Source organism: Aptenodytes patagonicus, chromosome W (assembly GCF_965638725.1).
Source record: "Aptenodytes patagonicus chromosome W, bAptPat1.pri.cur, whole genome shotgun sequence".
Lineage (NCBI taxonomy): Eukaryota > Metazoa > Chordata > Aves > Sphenisciformes > Spheniscidae > Aptenodytes > Aptenodytes patagonicus.
In genome coordinates this window covers 27,105,036-27,126,948 of record NC_134981.1, presented here as the reverse complement: position 1 = coordinate 27,126,948, position 21,913 = coordinate 27,105,036, and the positions used below count along the sequence as shown (strand labels likewise).

The 21,913-nt window shown below is 39.8% G+C and overlaps 1 protein-coding gene and 1 non-coding gene across 3 annotated transcripts in view; both read left to right on the top strand.

The window, feature by feature from the left end:
* Positions 1-3,132: 3,132 nt before the first annotated feature.
* The window catches only part of LOC143172273 (zinc finger RNA-binding protein-like), a 44,535-nt gene continuing 25,754 nt past the window's right edge, over positions 3,133-21,913 (top strand). For both annotated transcript variants that reach the window (XM_076361496.1, XM_076361495.1), the window contains exons 1-5: positions 3,133-3,211; positions 3,510-3,594; positions 16,806-17,088; positions 20,319-20,463; positions 21,238-21,456. In XM_076361496.1, coding sequence (XP_076217611.1) covers positions 3,175-3,211; positions 3,510-3,594; positions 16,806-17,088; positions 20,319-20,463; positions 21,238-21,456 — 769 coding nt within the window. In that variant the 5' untranslated portion in view covers positions 3,133-3,174. The remainder of the gene's footprint in view (positions 3,212-3,509; positions 3,595-16,805; positions 17,089-20,318; positions 20,464-21,237; positions 21,457-21,913) is intronic.
* LOC143172292 (small nucleolar RNA SNORA66) lies at positions 14,071-14,207 on the top strand. The gene has a single exon (XR_012997315.1). It is a non-coding gene; the product is annotated as a small nucleolar RNA SNORA66 (small nucleolar RNA).

Genomic DNA, 21,913 nt, shown 5'->3' with positions numbered 1-21,913 from the left:
TCCCCCCCCCTCAGCTTTTGGAGCCAAAGGTTGAAAAGAGGGTAAATATTCCAAATTCACCTCATCAATCCAGAAGGAATAGGCAATTGCAGGCCCACTTGCAAAATATAACTTTAGTAGTACAGTGTTAAAAGGTGTGTGAATGTGTGTATATAGATGCTTATATTTTTTTATGAAATGTGTATTGAATATGTATATTAGTATATTGGAAGGTTTATAATTGAAAAAACTTGAAAAACAGTGGAACAACAAAAACTTTGATTTTCTTTTTGTCCAAGTACTATGATCCAGTAGTCCAATTATGAACAATTTTTCATAAAAACAAGGAGAGTATAGATATCTCTCATTTATGTATCCCAAGTCCACTGAGGTTCTTGTGGCAGAGGTCATGCAATGTAAGTTCTTCTGTAGAAGATTTGTGTAGAGCCCTCTCCTGAAGTACTCTTGTATATAGCTTCAGGATTAGGGCTTTTGTTTTTCTAAGCAGTAGCAATTAAATGTCTTCACCCAATAGCTGCTTTCTTCACTTTGACTGAAAGTGCACCACAGAAGTTGGAAACTTATTCCTTTTCCCATGCAGGATCCTTTTCCTGTTGTGCTTGATTAGGATAAGAAAGAACAAGAGGTACAGTACTATTTAGTTCCTATGCAAAGCTAATAATAATGACCAGTGAATTATATTCAGTGAATTGGCAAAGATGTTTGGCATCTTAAGTTGCTATACTTCATATGCAGCTGTGTGGTGGGTTTGACCTTGGCTGTCTGCCAGGTGCCTACCAAGCCATTCTATCACTTCCCCCTTCTCAACTGGACAGGGGAGAGAAAATATGACGAAAGGCTTGTGGGCTGAGATAAGGACAGGGAGATCACTAAGCAATTACCGTCACAGGCAAAACAGACTCAACTCAGGGAAATTTAATTTACTACCAGTTAAAAACAGAGTAGGGTAATGAGAAATAAGAACAAATCTTAAAACACCTTTCCCCCATCTCTCCCTTCTTTCCAGGCTTAACTTTACTCCCAAATTCTCTACCTCGTCCCCCCCCGAGCAGCGCAGGGGGGATGGGAAATGGGGTTTGCGGTCAGTTCATCACACATTGTCTCTGCTGCTCCTTCTTCCTCATGCTCTTCCCCTGCTCCAGTGTGGGGTCCCACCCACGGGCTGCAGTTCTTCACAAACTGCTCCAGCGTGGACTCTCCACGGGGTCACAGCCTCCTTCAGGGCACATCCACCTGCTCCAGTGTGGGGTCCTCCATGGGCTGCAGGTGGATATCTGCTCCACTGTTAACCTCCATGGGCTGCAGGGGGACAACCTGCCTCACCATGGTCTTCACCACAGGCTGTAGGGGAATCTCTGCTCTGGCACCTGGAGCACCTCCTCCCCCTCCTTCTTCACTGACCTTGGTGTCTGCATAGTTGTTTCTCTCACATATTCTCACTCTTCTCTCCCAGCTGCTGTTGTGCAGCAGTTTTTTCCCCTTCTTAAATATGTTATCACAGAGGCGCTACCAAAGTCACTGATTGGCTCAGCCTTGGCTAGTGGCTGGTCCGTCTTGGAGCAGTCTGGAACTGGCTCTGTCAGACATGGGGGAAGCTTCTGGCATCTTCTCACAGGAGCCACCCCTGCAGCGCCCCCCCCCAACCTTGCCATGTAAACCCGATACAAGCTGCAATAATGTAAGCTTTAGATGATAAGTTATTTTTTCTCTTCTTGTTTGTTTTATGAACAAAAATCTTTGTTGAAGTCTTACTGCCTAAGATGATTGCTGGTACTGTGGGATAAGGGAAACCTGTGCTTTTGTGAGGACTGTGGGAGATTCCAAGCAGGGATGTTTTGAATAGGCGTAGCTTATGGAAAACAAATACTTCTAAAATGATCACTTTTGAATTAATCCAGAAGCGAGTGTTTTATGAGTCTTGATTAGTTTAGACGATTAGAAAAGCGTGCATCATAGCGAGGACAAAGTACACAAATGAGATGCAAGTATTTAAGGATTTAAGTTTTGCTTTGTTCAGAGCTTTGAGAAGCATCCGCTGCTCAGAGGGAAAGTGGAACAGGGTCACGGGGAACAGATGCAAATTCAGTCACTTTGAACGGGAGATTACTGCACTGACTATAATATACTGCCCAACAGTTTTTAGGAGCAATCTGATGGACTGCTGGTTCCTAGAAACTTCAGATAAATGGGCCCTGTATGGGTGAGGCTTTACCTCACATGTACAATAAGCACGTGGGAACTGTTGCAGAATTAATTTGTGGATGTGCGTCAGCTGTGGCACCTTGGGGACAGGTCAGATGATGTGCACATGGCTTTAGCTGGACAACAGCTATGTTGCTCTTCACGTGTGTGATTGTGGTGGTGAACCCCGGGGCCCAGGTGAATCTAAAACTTATTGCAAGGTTAGACAAGTCCTAGGTCTTGCTGTGAACTCTGCACATGTGCACTAGCTGCAAGTGCTACCTTCTAGTTCCGTGGCCTTGCAAGAGTGCTAACTAGGTACCTGCTGTGTATGTCAATCTTCAGCTGACTATTTGCTTGTGTGGGAAAGCTGGTAAATACTGACACGTGCAGTACATGCGTGGGGACAAACACCAGTGTGTGGCAAGGGCGGTGGTGACCTGTTTCACCTAGATTTCTGTTACTTGAGCTACCTACTGCAGTGTGTTGTGCCTTTGCAGGCAAGAATGAGAAACCGACCCTATCTTTGCAATATGAGTCCACGGGTACAGGTGCGGTGTGTCTGTGGGTGCAGAACACGGGATAATGCAGGGAGGAAGGGGGCAGGCGGGCGGTACGTGCAGCGCTCCTCTGAGAGCAGCTCTTCCTCGCGCCTGGGCCTCAGGTAGGGGGACTACAGCTCCCAAGAGCCTTTGCACATCCCGCGCATGCGCACATGATAACTCGCGCCTCAAGTGCGGCGGTGGCTCACCCGGCACCAAGCGTGCTTCTCTGCGGGCGGGGGGGAGGGGGTGCAGTCATGGGCCGGACTACAACTCCCAGCGGCCCCTCACACATCTCGCGCGTGCGCACGGTCCTGGTCCGGCCGCACTGCCGTTGTTGCCGTAGGTGTGGGGGGGGAAGGGAGCAAGCGCGGCGGTGAGGAGGGGGGAGGAGGGGGTGAGAGTTGAGAGTTCAGCGTTCAGCCGCCGTTGTCGCTGCCAGATTGGACTCATGATTCCTATATGCCCGGTAGTTTCGTTCACCTATGGTAAGTAACGGCGCTCGGTGTTTATTTGTGTCTGTGCGCGCGGGGGGGCGGCGGTGAGGGGGAGGGGATGCGGCCCGCGCGCGGGGCGGGGGAACGGGGAGGGGGGTCCTGAGGCGCCGTGTCTGACCTGGCGCTCGCGCGCTCTTTCTGTCTCTTGTCTGCCTGTTCCCTTCTCTTCCCCCCCCCCCCCCCCCCCGCCCCCCCGCCCCCTCCTCCTCCTTCTCCTCCTGTCGGGCCTCCTGTCATGGCCCCGACCGCCGCCGCCGCCGCCGCCGCCTCTTGGTTGTCGTCGCCACAGTGCCCAGCCGGCTGGGAGAAGATGCCAAAATGGCCACCGGCAACTACTTTGGTTTCACCCATAGCGGGGCTGCTGCCCAGTATAGGTAACCGCCGCGACCCCTCCCTGCCCTGCCCTGTCCCTCCCTCTGTTCGGGCCCGGAGCCACCTCTCCCCTCTTCGCCTTCGGTCCCGTGTCCCTGACCGGGGGTGAGTGCTCGGGACTGCTCTCATCCCCCGCCCCGTGTGGGGGCCTCTTCTGCACCCCGCTCCTCCGGGATGGTTGTGCTTGGGACCTTTCTGCTTGTCTGCCCCGCCCGCGGGTGTGTTTCCTTATCCTGGTAAGGGCCTCCCTGTATCCCTAGTGGTGTGAGGGTGAGGAGGTGGAGCCGGGCACCACGGAGAAGGAGGAGAATCAGCGGCAGCATCAGGTCCCAAGGCCCTTAAATTAAAATGGCCACTTGCAGTCAACAACACCAGCGAGTTACTGTCTGCCGCCCCCGGGCCCTTCTCCTTCAGCTTCAGGGAAGATGGAGCTTGCTTCCCAAGTCTTTGCCTCCCCCTATGTCAGTGTGGGAGGACAGAATCCTTTTTACCATAGGTTAAAATTACACCAACCCAACCTATGGGAGACTGGATGGATAAGGGAAGAGCTGAAGCACCAGAAAATACAGGGGACTGTCTCATTCCACTGAAGCAATGTTATAATTAATGTCTCTCAGAAAGTAGAGAAGGTACTTTTGGGGCCAGGCACCTTTTAAAAAGATTTCCTACTTGGATATCTAAGACCAGGAGCAGGCCTTATAGTGGAGCTCAGGGACCTGTAACTGTACATCTTGTATAGACATACTGCCTTAAACCTTTGTATCTTTGTACTCTTTGTGCATCCAAATTGTGTATCAGTGTTAAAAGGTAATTGGTAGCATCTATTGTCTCACTTTTTCTGAAATCAAATTACTTAATTTGGCAAAAACCAGATACAATCAGGAACATCTTCACATTTTTGGCTTGTATTGAAGTAGCACCTTGAAGTCCACATTTGAATCTACGTTATTCATTTCATAAATCTGTAATAAAGACCTTCCTTGATTCCTAAGTCTTGGTTAATGGGAAAAACAGAAGAATAAAGCAAATATATGAGGGGTTATTAACAAATGAATGTAGATGTGTGCTACTGTTAACTAACTAATCAAAACTGCATACCTGACAGTTTCAGGAATATACAGTTTTCTGGGTGTCTTGGAATGACTCCCAATCTATTCTGTCTAAGTCCTCTAAGATTGTTACCAGTGTTCAAAGTAACAGTTTATAGAATAACGAAATTCCTGTGTCATTAGAAACTAGGATAATAGAGAATACAAATGGATGTTTATCTGTATAGTTAATACATAGGAGAGTCTCAAATTTACAAAAAAAAATAAATTTCTGGCCACAGGACTAATCCACGGATTTTAAAAAAGTTGCTCAAAATAGCAAGTTGTTTTAGGAGGGCAAATGAGACACTTGAAACTGAAGACCTTAGTTTTTGTATTTCAATTATTCAATTTCAATTGAATTTGTATTCAGTTGTTTCAATTGTATTTCAATTATTCAATATTCAATTATTAGTTTTCATATATGCCAGTTAGAAGTCCTAGTGCTGTAGTTTTTATAGCAAGTAACAGAAACTTTCATAATAAACACATTATTAGTCACATTTTTTTGCGTTTTCTCTTGACAAAATGGCTGTCAAAAATTCTGATACACTGGGAGAACTTTAGGCTGCGACTTTAAAGGAATCTCGGTCAGTGCTCCCTAATGATAATATATAGAATCCTGTTGATTTCAGCACTTACTTCAACTAAGTGTAAAAAATCTGTGCAATTCTTTTTAGGATACGAGCCTTTCTTGGAATATCTCAAAGTATGAAACTGTTAAATCTTCAGCTGGAGACACGCAGAAGAAAAAAACTAAAACAACTTTGCATCAGAAAGAAGAGAGTCTAAATAGTTTCTGATAAATAATTTCAAAGGAGAAAAATCTGCTGTACTAACTAAATGGTATTTGAAAGGTGCTTGTAGTAAAGGTTTTCAGTATTTAATTCTAGACTTGTTGTAGACCAGTATAAACCCTGTTGGAATTCCAGTTTCTCAAAATGACAATATTCTAATTTGCATTAATAGTAGTGAAGGGACAATGTATTGGAACTATTGGGTTCAAGGAAATAGCTTCTTAAAATCAACAATTGAAAAGATGATGAAGCTGCTATTGGTGTAGAAATCACTGTGTCTTCCTGTGATTCTAGTTTGTGTGGCCATGGTGGATCACTTAAATACTCCCTCATCCTTCACATGAAGGATAAATTAAAATTTGTCCAAGGAATATAGTCTTAACATTAAATACTGATATTTGAAGCAGTTATAAAGGCCAGATTGGTAGCTGCTCAGATGTTAGATCTTGGATTTGGGAAATTCATGAGTACTGCATGCAGGAGTTGATAATGTGTTTACTGTTTTAACAGTGTAAGCAGCATAGTTCCCTGAATTGACTAGAAGAAAGGGAATAATGTCTGTGTTTATTAGTTCATAAATACTAGTTTTCATAAAGCGCATTCGAAATCTTAACTCGTTTCATATTTAATCAAAGGCAGCAAAAGAGTGCCCTTTAAACCCGTAAATAATGGATTAGAAGCATTCTTGTTCCTTTCAGTGTTGTCACTGCATAAAATTTCCTGCTGCCCCACTCATTCAAAATTCTTTGTGTGCACTACCCAGTAATAACATCATGACTTAATGAGAGAAGCATTAGATTATGCAAATACTGATACAGGAAATTTCTCTGAATATTGCAATACCTTTGTACTTTCTGCTAGTGGTGGTATTGGGGCCTAAGGTTATAAACCTGTGTGCAATGCAAAACTCATCTCTTACTTATTCAAGTAACTGTATTAATCCATCTATTTAGGAGCCTGAAATAAATGTAGAATTTGGTGATACTAGTCCTCTTTACTTTGTGCGTGTATGTGTGTGCTCTGTAGGCCACCTGAACCACTGTGTCTATTCAGTTTGAAATGAACAACCTAATATTGGCTTGTCTTTCATGCATAAAAAAAATTTAGCGTTCTTGATTCAGTGCTAGAGAAGAGGCATAGTTATGCTTTTATTTTAAAGTTGGCTGACTGAAACATGGGGATGCTGATGGAGAGATAGGGACATTGAGAAATGTTTGGATGGAGAAGTGTGCAAATGTGGTGGTCTCATTTAATTAACCTTGTGTTAAGATTTTGGTTTCTGTTAAGAAGATAAAGAATCTTTGAGTGTCTGAGTTTCATCTTAGTGATGTTCATACTGTGTCCCTGCTCTAATGAGACAGGTCACAGATGGGAGATTCTTGGGTAGTTAGGGGTGATTTGTTAACTTTGAATTGCTATTAAGTAGTGTGAATATTACTAAGCGTGGTGAGCCTTCACAGATAAAGGCCATTGTAGCAGTTAGGGTCTAGAGCTAATCACAGTGCCTGTGAGTTTAGGTTAAGATGCAGTCTTCTAGGCAGCCATATGGAAATGAACTCTTGCAATTATAGCTAGTTTGGCATTCAAGTGCAGTGCGCGATGTTAAAGGATATTCGAGACTGGTGCAGAACAGCAAAGGAAGGTGAAATGTTATGGATGGATAAGTTGGCTATTGAGAATTGTTTGGGGGTGGAGTGTTTTTTCACATTTGCTAGTACTTCTAATTTACTTTTTGTCTTCAGTGTCTGCCCCAGTTACCTCTTCTTCAACTAGATACTGGTTTCAAAAGTATTCGGTCTTTCAGAGATGTTAGGGCTGTAATCCTCACAGGCCTACTAGCCCAAGTTTAAAGTATTACTAAACATAATTCAGACTTGTACTGGTGGACAACAGGAAGATAGGGACAATACTGAGTAGGACTTAAGGCTTATTCTGAAGTGAAAACGTACCACTAGACTTAAACTTATGTTAAGAAATAACACAATACTGTAAGATGAATAAGTGTTTATGCACCTCATTATAAAATGCATGGGGAATGAAAGTAATCATAGTTTTATCATAGGATGGATGTACATATAGCATAGTGTAAAAACTCCAAATGCTTTCTTTCTGTGAATTTTATGTCCATGCTATCTTGAGTTACATCACATCTTAAAGGATATGCATTTTTAGCAATAGGGACTTCACTGAATATGACTGAGCTGCATGGTGCTGATTCTCCTTTGTTCAATCTATGTTAGTCTTAAGTGCTATCTTAAACATGCTGTTCTAGCTTATTTAATGTACACAAGAAGCCTCCAGTAAGTTACTACTGTTTATAAAAAGATTTTGATAGACTTATTTTCAAATTGGTGAGGTTCCACTCTCAAAGGAGATATGTCAACATTAGAAAGGCAATAAGGGGCTCTGGGTTTGTTAACATGGGCTGTATGCCAGTATTGCAGTTGACTAATGATGGGGAGACAGAGGAGGTGGTGGTAAGTGGGGAGGAAAGGTGCCTCACTAATCAGAGTAGCCTTTGTCATTTTTAGGAGGGAAGTCTGCCAACTAGTTTAAATTTGCAGCAGGCTCATGTCCTTAGGAACCAAGCACTTGGGGAAGCTTTTCTGTTAATGGTATAGTTACATCCTTTGTAGTTGTAACCTCAAAATGGATTGATGGTTTTAGGCTTAACTCTGGGGTGTTAATTGTGTGTAAAATTTTGTCTGCTACTTAAATGCAACAATGGTAGGTTCAAGTGTAGTTGCATTATTGGTACCTAGAAAAGTAAAATAGTAGTTTAAGGCAGGAAATATAGAATGTTTTAAGAATTGAATACAATTTTCCATACTAGTGAAGTTTCTTTCCTTTTATAGAGAACTTGCCAATTTTAGCATTTTTTATGTTTAACATCTTCATTAATGATCTGGATGATGGGGCAGAGTGTACCCTCAGCAAGTTTGCTGATGACACAAAACTGGGAGCAGTGGTTGATGTGCCAGAGGGTTGCGCTGCCATCCAGAGAGAGAGATCTCAACGGGCTGGAGAAATGGGCTGACAGGAACCTCGTGAAGTTCAACAGGGGGAAGTGCAAAGTCCAGCACCTGGGGAGGAACAACCCCAGGCACCAATATATGCTGGGGGCCACCCAGCTGGAAAGCAGCTTGGCAGAAAAGGACCTGGGGGGTCCTGGTGAACGCCAAGTTGAACTTGAGCCAACAATATGCCCTTGCAGCAAAGGCAGCGAATGGCATCCTGGGCTGCATTAGACAAAGCATTGCCAGCAGGTCGAGGGAGCTGATCCTTCCTCCCTAACCCAGCACTGGTGAGGCCACACCTGGAGTCCTGTGTCCAGTTCTGGGCTCCCCAGTGCAAGAGGCACATGGACATACTGGAGAGAGTCCAATGAAAGGCCACAAAGATGATGAAGGGACTGGAGCCTCTCGCCTATGAGGAAAGGCTGAGAGAGCTGGGACTGTTTAGCCTAGAGATGAGAAGGCTCTGGGGGGATCTTATTAATGTATATAAATACCTGAAGGAAGGGTGCAAAGAGGACAGAACCAGGCTCTTTTTAGTGGTACCCAGTGACAGGACCAGAGGCAACGGGCACAAACCGAAACACAGGAGGTTCCCTCTGAACATCAGGAAACAATTTTTTTTTTTTTTTTTTTTTTCTTAATTTTACTGTGAGGGTGACTGAGTGCTGGCATAGGTTGCCCAGGGAACTTGTGGAGTCTCCCTCCTTGGAGATATCGCATGTGTGCATGCCTTCAGGCCTAGTGAATTGCGTTACAAACAATGTTCTGTTCACAAAGTTTTAATAATAGGAAATAATAATTTTCATTAAAGTTCTAAAAAGATGAATTCAGTCTTTAGAATTTTATGCCTATAGTGAGTGATAGGCTTTAGAAAAACAGAAGTGTCTTCTAAAATACAACTTACTGCAGTGCGATATTTCATTTCACCATTTTATGCTGTTTATTGTCAAGTGTGTTTAGGAGAAAAAAGCTTATTTGATTATTATTTTCTTAATATTATTTTGGTTTTTACTTTACTCTGCCTAGGTTCCATTAACACACCTGAAACTTCATTTGACCAGTTACTCAGTAGTACCTCTTCCCAGGTTATAAACTGAAGCAGCAGCAGATTGTAGTGCTTCTTTCAGTTTTTGGAGAGTTAGGTCATAATTGTTTCAGTCTTCATATCCCTGAAAGAAAAACTGCAAAATTGTATTTTTTGCTATTCTGATACTAATAGAGTAGTCTATGAAACTTTGAGAAATCTGGCAGTTAGGTCTCAACGTATATGGTTTCCTTAATGCTAAAATGTTCAAATATTCCTAAAAGTTAGAATTTGAGAAATAAGGCTTAATTAGTGTGGGGTATTTTTTGTTTTTATTTTTTAGTTCAAGATACTTGTATTAATTATTATTTTTAGTAATAGCTTAAGTGTTGTGCTAAGGTAGCCTGAAAATCACTTCTGTATTTGCATGCAAAAAACCCTGCAAGAAATATGTTTTAGAAGCTCTCATTTCTGAAGAAGCTGGTAGTTTGGGTAGAGACAAAATTGGTTTTAGTTCTGATCGTAACTTTATATCAAAATAGCACTCTTCAGAAAACTAAAAAAAATTAAATGTCCTTTGCCTCTAGGAAGAGTTTTCAGTGTTCATCGCCCTAAATGGAGCTGGAATAGCAGCAGTGTTAATATGTGTGTTGGTTGTTAGTACAGAGATGCACTGGAGATCAGCATTTTTGTATTCCTTTGGCTTATGTGCGCATGAATTACAATTCATTTTTGTTTTTAAATTAAATCAGTGTGATGAAAAGCAAGGCTTATAGGGAATCTTTTATGTGCTTTTCTCTCTATATACCTTTTACGTGCTATATATCTTATATGGAAATAGACTGCATTTTTCTGAAAGTGTATTCCTCTGACAATAATTGCTACAGATACCTTATTAAGTTTCTTAACGCATGACTTACTCCGCAAATATTGTAATGTGGAAAATAAAATATCTTACAATCTTAAGTCACCTGAATTTATTACCTGGTAAAATAGATAGTATTATATCAAAGTGTTGCATTTTCTTGATATTGTTAATGTGCAATAAATAAAGCTTTCTACCTTCAAATTTTTTTTTTTCCCCCAAAAAAACCCCTCAACACTTTTTTTTATTAGAAAAGGCCAATAGCTGGAAATGAAAAAGGACAAGAGCAAAGTGTTCTCCAGAAGATAATTTAGTATTTGTTTCTTAAATTTAAATGTTCTTAATTCTCTGTCAGTCTTGGGCTGATAAATCACAGGAAATCCAGACCTTCTATCAGTGTCGCTATATAAAAGTAACTAACAAGTGAGGATTCTGCTATTTTAGATCTAATTATAATAAAAGTTCTCATCTAAGCTTTTTCTTTTGTGGAAGAATGTTGCTCATTTGCAAACCTATATTAAATAGCTATTTAAATTAGACAAACCTGTGTGGTTTTGGAACTGGAGAACAATGTTTTGCTAAGTGGACACCAATACTTCATTAATTGCTATTGATCAGCACTTTCTGCCTCCTACCCAGCTTCTGACTTAAAATCATTTTAGGTGTGCTGCCATCTTTTTTCACTTTGGAAGCCCATATTTCTTTTTCTATATAAAAAACGCTGCTACAGTTTCCTTGTTGAAGATCTTTGTGCAGTTCTGAAAAAATTTTTAATTGCTTCTTGAATATTTGGGTTTTTGAAAAGGGGAATAAAAATTACTAACAGAAATATGAAATAATTAATCTAGTTATTTTAGTAGTGATGGCTAACACATTTTTGAGAGCCTGTTCTCAGGGTGTGGACTTTTTGTTGCTGGTATTTTAATACAACTTAGCCAAATGTAAGTGTTTAGGCTGGACTTTTCCAGGCTAAATATCTACCTAGAATTATACTTTTTTTAAGCTATACTATAGTTTAATTGATTTTATAAGCTATACTATAACTTAATTTGTGGTGTAGAATTGGGCAGGGAGATCTTAATAACTCTTTGATGCCTTAGTGTTTTGGAATGGGGACTTAGAATTTGCAAATGGGAAAAAGATTTTAATATGTTATACTGTTTCAAATCACAGTTCTGAGTGTACACAGCAATATTAAACGTTGATACCATGAAAGTAGCTGCAGTGTTAGTCTTATGTCCAGCTTGCAAAGTATCAAAGCAAAATATGCACCTGTCTTGGGAAAACTTCATTTCACTTGGTGAAAGGAGTTTCGTACACCAGACAGCAATGTGGACAAGGCTAATTTTTGCTGTGGCCTTTGCTCTGGGATGAATTCTGCAGATTGTGAACCAGCGTGGCCCTTCGCTCCTCAGAAAATCAGACTGACATGGAAATGGAGAATAGTGTGGAGAAAGATACATAGTCACAGCTCACTGCAGTCAGTCTTATCTAGGAGGCTTAATATCATAGTGGTATTTCATAATATGTGGCACTTTTTCTGATACTAATGCATCAGAAAGATTAGTATTTTCCATCATTAATGTCAGGAGAAATTAGTATAGCTGTTATTCAAAGATTTGAGTCAAAGGTGTTTTACAAAAAATACTTTTCTTGTGCACTGTAGTACAATAATTGTGTGTAAAGAATTAATTGTTTCGATCTTGAGGTTCCTTAGGTAAGATGTGGAAGATGAGAGCAAGCTAGGTATGCACTGGGGTGTAAAACTTTTGAGTAGAAGCAAGCTTATTTGGGAGGAGGAAGCAAAGAGCATGGGGAAATAAGGATATGCATGTAGCAGTTTAGGGCAGGTAGGGAGAGACAAAAAACATTAGGTAAGGTGCTGGAAATGACCTTCTGTAGTTGATTGAAACATACATCTACAGAACCTGGAGCAGAACAATTGAACTGGCTGTGGCTGGGATAGTGAAAACACAATGAAATAGAAATCTGAGCTGGAAGATGAGTATTGCAGAATGTGTGTTGTTCCTAGAAAATAAAAGTTAAAGTGAGCTTGGTGGGGAAGCACTGTTACTATTATGATCAGCTAAAGAAATAGGTGTGGTATGAATAAAATGTATTCTTTTTGAATGAAAATCTCTGGCAGAAGAGGTATTATTAGAGCAATGCAGTAGAGTAAGATTTGAAGCTGCCAAGTCCTTTGCCTGTAACTACTTAAATCAAAGAATAGTGTTTATTTTGATAGTAAGTTAAAACACTAAGAATTGTAATATGAAGTTACCTTGAATTGAATGTTCACAAACTGGGTTTGCTTTAAGTAAATGTTTGTCTAGAACTCATTTGCTTTTGAAACTGAATCTTTTATAAACTAAGGGAAAAAAATTCTTGACATTAAGGGTGCTCAGACACTGGAACAGGTTGTCTAGAGCAGTCTTGCAATCTCCATTCTTGGAGATGATTGGAACCTGACTGGACACAAAGCCCTGAGAAACCTAATGTAACTTCAAAATTAGCTGTGCTTTGAGCACAGGGTTAGAACAGATGACCTCCAAGTCTTTGTTTCAGCCTAAATTATTCTGTGATTTTTAAGCTCCGCCTAGTTAGTAAAGCCAGTTGGACTGCGTATCTTTTCATATGAAGAATGCTAGAATTCCTTGAACTTAAAGATGCTAATAAGGATATTAGAATTTATTTTGGGGAAGAGAATTGACCTATAAAGAAAACTCACTAAGTTACCAGGTCAATCAGATAGCTTCTCTGTCTGCTTGTAATTTGGTTCAACTTTTTCCCACTGTGTTGGGGGATTAAGCTAAACTGAATTACTTTCTGTGTTGTGGTGAAGAACACGCATGTGGTTTGTTACCATAGCTTGGCTGACATACTGTATTTCATTGTTGCTCTAATAACTTGATCAGGTACCTAAGTCTTTTGGAGTCTTATTTATTGGGACTGAGTTGAAATACTTGATGTGGTGCAGTATGGAAAATTATTATTTAAGGTAGAGGTTAGTAAAAGAATTGTAGAGAAGGAGCTGGTAGAGGTGGTTAATAGAATTAGAAGAGTGATTATCAAATAGGAATAATTGCAGTGGAGTACCCTAGGGATTGGTCTTGAATCTTACTTAGTATTTATATTAGTATGGTGTGTCGTGATATTTGATGCAAGGGAAATATTGTCGATACACAGGTAACTTTACAAGAAGCTGCTCTGAGGAAGCTAGACTGTTTGGAAAGAAAGCAGTCTGGAGCAGAGTGGGTAGCACAGCTGAAACTTCATCTGAAATGATGCATACAGTTCTTGCCATCTGTAGTCAAGAAAGAAGAGTAGATAATACTAGGATAGGTGCAAAGAACAACTGCAAGAAAGATCAGTGGAATAGGGAGTCTGGCAAAATAGTCTGGGAGGAGGTAAGTTCATCTCAGCAAATGTGATGAGGCACTAATCACCAAGCAAGGATTAAAAATTCTTGTAAGTTAAATGAAGTTGACACAAAGATCTTTTGATATAAATTAATTACATGAAAGTGTCTGGTCATCTTAATGTTAAAAGGTTCTCAGTAAGACCATGGGGAGAAAAAGAAACATCATACATTTAGAAAAGATGTTGCTGTGAATTTCTGTTAACATAGTGTAACATAACTTTTAAAAAGTAAGACGCAGTCAATTCTAGAATATTTTTCTTGTAGTCTTGCAAACTTGATCACTAGCTCTGCATGATGTTGCAGAAGCAAGGGGAACAGGTTTGCTAAAGTAAACATGGTCTTAGAACTATATTAGCCTTAGAAATCAAATGATTGGGGCTGTTAATTCTATACCATGATAAGGAAGTTTGATACAAAAATAGCACAGAAGAAATGAAATTGTCCGTAGCAGAATCTTGTTAATAGTCCTGCTCATAATGATCACAATCTCTTCACAATATTAAATACTAAAAACCGTCGGGCAGCTTTAATCATATATATTCTGAGAACAAAAGCATTTTCTTTGATAAACTGACTGATACTGTTACCTCATAGTGTGCTGTGAACACTGTATTGTATTTTGTAATAGTAACTTAAGCATGGTTTCATGAACTTAAAGAGCCAAATTAATGCTTCCTGGACAGGTCCCGTTTTTCCTCCTCCCCCCCCCTTTTTTTTTTTCCCACCTACTTCCATATGTATAACTTACATGGGTTCTGGCACTCAGCAGACTGTTTTGTGAGCTCCAATGTTTCTAACATTTCTACCATGTTAGAAAATGAGCCCAGCAAAAAAAAAAAGTTCTCATAGTTTTCTGCTAGATTAATGAGTTAAATCAGTGCACTGAATAGCTTGATAAGTAGCAGAACTAGTACTAGGGATGGAATAGGATGGCATAGCCAGGTTTGGTATATGGGAGGAGGGAAGAATAAGAGTGGGGATAGGATGGAGCAAGACTTTTCCTTGTTGGCAGTATTAGACTGTTGATGTGTTCAAGTGCAGTCCGAGTTAAATAGTCGTCTGCCTGTTTTCTCAATTTAATGTATTTTTAGTAATACATATGATAATGTGAATTACCTCAGAACTTTTGAATATCTTACACTTCTGTACTGTTAGATATGTAGATAATGCAGCCTAATTTTACAGACTGTCATTCGCTTTTACCATCATAAAATAGTCTTCCTGAATTTTCTGGTGGAGTCTGATTTCTCACCTTAAACTGACAAAACAGAGAAACTGCCTGTATACATCAAGTAGGAGGAATTGTTTCAAGCAGTGGTGGGAGCTACACCAGAGTGGTTCAGGTCTTTTCCTTCCACTGTTATGCTAAGAAGCTGAAAATAAAATGAAACATAATTGTGAGTACAACTCACAACTGAATTAAATTTGGATAGAATGCAAGTGGCCTTTTAAGCAATCAAAGGCCTAAGATGGGAAGAAGGTGGAGTCCAGGCATGTAAATCCAATAATAACAACAGCATTTTCTCTGTGTGTTTCTGCTGTAAGAATATTTTATTTTTTTATATTGAAGTTAATGGGTTCTGCTGTAATTAAAATGAAAAAATCAGTTTTTCTTAAATAATAAAAAAATTACTAAACACAAGGGAGTTATGGAAATGTCTTTTGCAAAAATAATAGTATCTATAGTTAAAAGGTGCTTTGTTTCTGGTAGTTATGTCAGAATATTGCAGTCTTTAGGAAAAAAAAAACTGTAACTGCTTGTTCCTTTTGGTTTTGAGCATAACCATGCTGCAGTTCCACTTTGCCACTGAGTATGTTTGCTTCAAGTGAGATTTCTTTTTTCTATTTTCTTCTAAAAAAATAGGGGATACTACCTCCTTGATAGGCATGGAATTGGTTTTGAATTATCTTTTAATAGTGTTATGGAGATGTGAAACCCTATAGAGATTCTTAAATATTTTTGAAAAGCAGTGCAGGAAGTGTACTAAAAATTTCAGAATAATCACTCAATCCCCATTTCATATCATTGTTCCAGATAGTGATATTTTGCCCAGTTCACTTTGTTTAAAAATAAAAATAACTATTCTAGGCTTTTAATCATAATGCACAGTTATAGATTAATATAGGACAATAATATTAGTTTCAGTTCAAATAATTAAGCCTTTGAAGCCATCACTTTTTATTTCTGCTGTTAATATTTACTCGTTCTTAGTAAGTAGCCACATATTAATGTCCTACCTGCAAATTTAAGAGAAGCAGATTAGTCTCAGCATGTGCCTGGAAGATTACCAGAGCTCTGGTAGTAGTCGTCTTGCTCGATCTGACTGTCTGTTCTTTTGATGCTTCATGTTGTGAGGCAGTGGACTTCTGTATGAGTGAGTGGGGCCAGGCCAGCTTTTATAATTCTAAACTTTTGTGGGAAAAGTCCCTTATCAGAGGTGTGTATTTAAAGTGTCTCTGCCTTTTAAATTTAAGAGTTCTGAGCTAATTTTCACGGAAGTCTTTAAAATCTCATTACTTTAATGTGGTTTACTGAAAAACATCATGCAAGTGCAGGTCAGTAATGAGCTCTCAGAAAAGCAGTACTTTTCTTAATTTGACAGGTATGTCAGTTTTATTGAAGAACTACTAAAACACTTAAAAACTTATCTGTCATGAAAAGATAACAGTGTTAAGACTTCTGTATTATTTTGCATGGAAGACTTGGGTTCTTTTCAAGCAGTGGAACACAACACCCCCCCCCCCCCCCCCCTTGCTAAGAAAGTCATCACCTGCATGATATATCTGCATCCGCAGAAACTTCAAAATGATACAGCCTTTTTAATGGGGTGGAAGAGAGATATTAAAAGCCATTAAAGTGTATGCGTAGATAGATAGCTGCTCCAGGTCTGTTTGTAGAACAGACAAGTATTAATCAAATCTGGGATTTTGAAATGTTTAGGCATTAGCTTAGTACATTGAATTAATCTAATTATTTACTTACTGTCTTTTTCCAATATAGCCAGCAGCCAGCTTCGGGTGTAGCCTATTCCCATCCAACTACAGTTGCTAGCTACACTGTCCACCAGGCACCAGTCGCTGCGCACACCGTTACTGCGGCCTATGCTCCAGCAGCAGCTACAGTTGCAGTAGCCAGGCCTGCTCCAGTAGCTGTTGCAGCTGCTGCAACAGCTGCTGCTTATGGAGGCTATCCTACAGCACACACAGCTACAGATTATGGTTATACACAGAGGCAACAAGAAGCTCCACCACCACCACCTCCTGTCACTACGCAGAATTACCAGGTGTGTTTAAAAAAAAAAAAATTGTGTGATTTTTAAATGATATATTAAAAGGAGGAGGCCTGTTTGGATAAGAGAATGTGATGATATTTATATTTTTTTCTTCCATGAATCACAGTTTGAATGCAACTCAAATTACTTAGTAGCTAAAACTGATAGAATGTGAAGTGACTGCAGTCTCATATGGCTTGTATAGAGGATTATCAGCAGTAGTACTGCAGGAACTAAGACTTAAACATTTACTCATTAAGCAATGAATTGACATTTACCTCCAAATGATTTTGTGAACTATTGCTGAAATACTTGGCTAGCCTAAATGTTCAAGTGGCATGCGGTAAACTGGGTCATGGAACTGATTTAGATGAAAAAACTGTTCCAATAAAAATTTTCAGTGGGAGATAGAAATAGTTCCCTTGTCAGATTCCTGGGTGCCACAGGAGCTCTAGAACCAAATGTAAGAGGATAGATTACCCTAGGAGAGGAACTACCCTTTGGGTAGGTTTTGGGTACTCTTTGTGAGACCACTGCCTAACCTTGTGTGGCTACAGGCTTCTACGAAAGGGAACTGTTGTCTGTTTCCATCTTGCCCTGACCTTTGCTGACACTTCCTTGTGTTGAATCTAGCAGTTGTCAGCATTTGGGTGGGTCAGTTCAGGATAAGGATCCCACAGAAAGCTAACCAACCAAAAAAGGAGTAGCAGCTTTCCATGGGATTGACAGGCTTCTGCAGAATTTTCTTGGTGTTCTACACAGTTGTGATGCCAATGCAAGAGATGGAGGTGGGATCACGTAGGGCTGTGAGGAGAGATGTGATGGTACCTCAGACAACTTCCCACTCTTACGCTGGCTTAAATGTATGAAACAACATCCTGTCAGTGACTCATATTCCTCTTCAGGAATAAAGAAACTTAGCAGTACAAATCAGAGTGCTGCATCAGTTTTGCAGTTGGAAGATTTCAGTCTGTAGAGGTTATCTTGGGACTTACCTAACATAAGTGTTTACTCCTGTTCAGTTTTTAAGAAAGAGTGAGAAATTGCAGTTTTTCCTGTCTGTCTAGATTCACACAATGCAAGCGTATATGTACATCAGTAACCCTAGCCCATTGGTTTCAATCAGACAGCTTAGATGCAGAAAGATGAGGGGTTTTACATGGCCAGGTAGTTTCCCATTGAAAATGTGAGCTTTATTTGTATTTTTATCAGCTTTTTTGCTACATTAGCATTTGTTAGTTAGTCTTCAGTGGATATTTCTAGGCTGGTGTGTTTATGCACAAGAGTTATCAAACTCTTATGGTGTGGCTCATAGTTAAAATGTGCATTTACTGTGAGACAGAGGACGTTGAAATAGTATGTCCCTTGTAACAATTCTTTAACTTTTTAGTCCTAAACTTATCAAGGCATTATCTAGATTCTAATTAGTATTTTTTGTTTGTTTAAAAGGACTATACTGTTGCTGTATGTTATAAATTCCTTTGTACGGCTTTTATAATTTGTTACATATGGTAATGAATCGAAACGTAGGAGTCTTTCCAGTAGCATGTTTACTCATAATTACGAGGTAATTAAACTAGTCAGTGTCCTGGTTTTGGCAGGGATAGAGCTAATTTCCTTCCTAGTAGCTGGTACAGTGCTGTGTTTTGGATTTAGGATGAGAACAAAGTTGATAATGCACCGATGTTTTAGTTGTTGCTAGGTAATGCTTACACTAGCCAAGGACTTTTCAGTTTTCCATGCTCTACTGACTGAGAAGGCTGCAGGTGCACAAGAAACTAGGAGGAGGGCACAGCCAAACTGGCCAAAGAAACATTCCATACCATGTGAGGTCATGCTCAGTACATAAACTGGGGAAAGCTAGCCGGGGGGCCGCTGCTGCTTGGGGACTGGCTGGGCATCGGTCGGCGGTTGGTGAGCAATTGCACTGTGCATCCCTTGCTTTGTGTATTAGTATTATTACATTATTATTTATTTTATTTCAATTATTAAACTGTTTTTATCTCAACCCATGAGTTTTTCTCACTTCTGCTCTTCCAATTCTCTCCCCCATCCCACCGGGGGGGAGGGTGGGAGGAGTGAGCGAGCGGCTGCGTGGTGCTCAGTTGCCGACTGAGGTTAAACCACAACAGTCAGTTATTAGATGCATTCAGACAGAAAAGTCCCCTAAACTAAAGAAAAATAATTCTACTTTACATAGGTTGGATGGAAAAGAGGTTTTATTGTTATATTTCTTTGTATAAAATTTCTTTTTATTTCATTAGTACATTTCAGCTAATGTAGTTCATGCCTTGCTACCCCTCAATTGATCAACTCTTTATGCTTTACCGTAAATATGGTGAGGATGGGGGAATATATGTACATGCATATAGTGTTGTGGTTTAACCCCAGTCAGCAACTAAGCACCACACAGCCACTCACTCACCCTTCTTCCCTGCCCCAGTGGGATGGGGGAGAGAATTGGAAGAGCAAAAGTAAGAAAACTCGTGGATTGAGATAAGAACAGTTTAATACTTGAAATAATAAAATAATAATAACAACAATAATAAATTGTAATGGAAAGTAAAACAATGAGAGGGAGGGGAACAAAACCCAGGAAGGGAAAAGGGGGGGGGGGGCGGGGCACACAAAAACAAACAAACAAACAAAACCAAGAGATGATGCAACTGCTCACTGCCCACCTACCAATGCCCAGCCAGTCCCTGAGCAGCGATCGCTGCCCCCCGGCCAACTCCCCCCAGCTTATATACTGAGCATGATGTCATATGGTATGGAATATCCCTTTGGCCAGTTTGGGTCAGCTGTCCTGGCTATACTCCCTCCTAGCTTCTTGTGCACCTCCTCGCTGGCAGAGTATGGGAAGCTGAAAAGTCCTTGGCTAGTGTAAGCACTACTTAGCAACAACTGAAACATCGGTGCGTTATCAACATTATTCTCATCCTAAATCCAAAACACAGCACTATACCAGCTACTAGGAAGAAAATAAACTCTATCCCAGCCGAAACCAGGACACTATATTAAGTCTGAAAAAGACCATCAGGGTTGTCTTCAGGCCTGAAGTATCTGTAAACATAAATTTAATTTCTTTAATGCATATATTAGTATATACTGTATCTGTAAATATTTTTTTAAATCTACTTTAGTAGAATAGAAGAAAATTCTTTGACTCTGCTAATGATTTTTATTACTCCAGATATATACTTAAGGAGAAATTTGCTGGTTTTTCTTTTTTGAATTTTTAGGATTCCTATTCTTATGTTCGATCTACCGCCCCAGCTGTAGCTTATGACAGCAAACAATACTATCAACAACCATCAGCGACTGCTGCGGCTGTGGCTGCTGCTGCCCAGCCTCAACCTTCAGTAGCTGAATCATACTACCAGACAGGTGGGTGGCATGATTCAAACTCCTGTCATTATACACAGTCTGTGTACTACTTTAATACCTTAAAAATATGTCTTTGAATATTTCACATTATCCAGATTTTTTTCTTTTAGTTTTGACGTGTAATCCCTGTCAATGTGTAGAAAAACTTGCTGCACCTAGAACTTGAAAATTATTGTGACATTACCATAAGTAACTATCTTTGAGGTTTGGATTGTTATTAAATACACTCAAAATATACTTCTAGGCAAACTTTTTTTGCTGAAGTAGGTTCAAAAAGTCAATGGTGGGTTCAGATGATAACTTGGTTAGACTTTTTTAATTCTTTAGTTACTTAATGTATGTAGTTCTTTAATTATTGGTATCATGAATGCTACAAAGCATAAATCCTATTTACTTTTTTTACTTTAATTAGGAATAATAGGAAAGTTTAGGTGTACTTTGGTTTAGTGTACTCTAGTAAAACCATTGAACAAGAGGGTTGTTTAAAAACGTGGCAGCACAGTTAAAAATGCATAAATAAATCTGAGGCTTACTAGTGTGAGCTGTGAGACGATTAAACAGTTGTGTGATATATGGTAGGTGATGCATAACCATTACTGTAAAAACAAAGCAAAAAAAAAAAAAAACCCACCAAACCCCAACCAAACTAAAACAAAAAACCCTTGTTATGTGTTTATTCCCCAGCATATCATTAAGTATCACTTAATACGGTTTGCATTTCATTCAACTAAAATATATCAGTGTTTGTACACTTCTATTTTTTATCCTAATTAGCTCCAAAAGCAGGATATAGCCAAGGGGCAACTCAGTATACCCAAGCCCAGCAAACACGACAAGTGACAGCTATAAAACCTGCAACCCCAAGTCCAGCAACAACTACGTTTTCTATATATCCGGTATCTTCTACTGTGCAGCCAGTAGCAGCTGCAGCTACTGTTGTTCCGTCCTACACTCAAAGTGCAACGTACAGTACAACAGCGGTTACTTACTCTGGTAAGAATTTTGCATATTATGTTGCTGGGATCTTTGCAGTTGTTACAGGAGAGGATTTAAATACTCAGAATTTTAGCAGTTTGTGTTCAATTACATCATAGTCTGCTGAGAAGTATCAACCAGTTAAATCATAATAATGGCAAAATATTTTGATGTATCTTTAAAAGAGGTTTGATGTTTGTATGTGCCTATTTTGTTACATGTGAGAATATACAAAGCATTGGCATTGCCACACGCACAGTGTTTTGTGGTTTACTGTAAGGTTTGGAGAGAAAAGATGGGGGATAGAAAAAATAAGGAAACACATCCACACAAATATATAACCCAGGGAAATTGGGAGTATGCTGCCATCAAAAAGCAGTTAGAGAGACAGGAAGGAGCAGTCCAATATAAATCTTGTAAGTTTGGGTTATCTTGACCCAAAATGGGAGGAGAATGGGTACTAAAAAAAAGACTT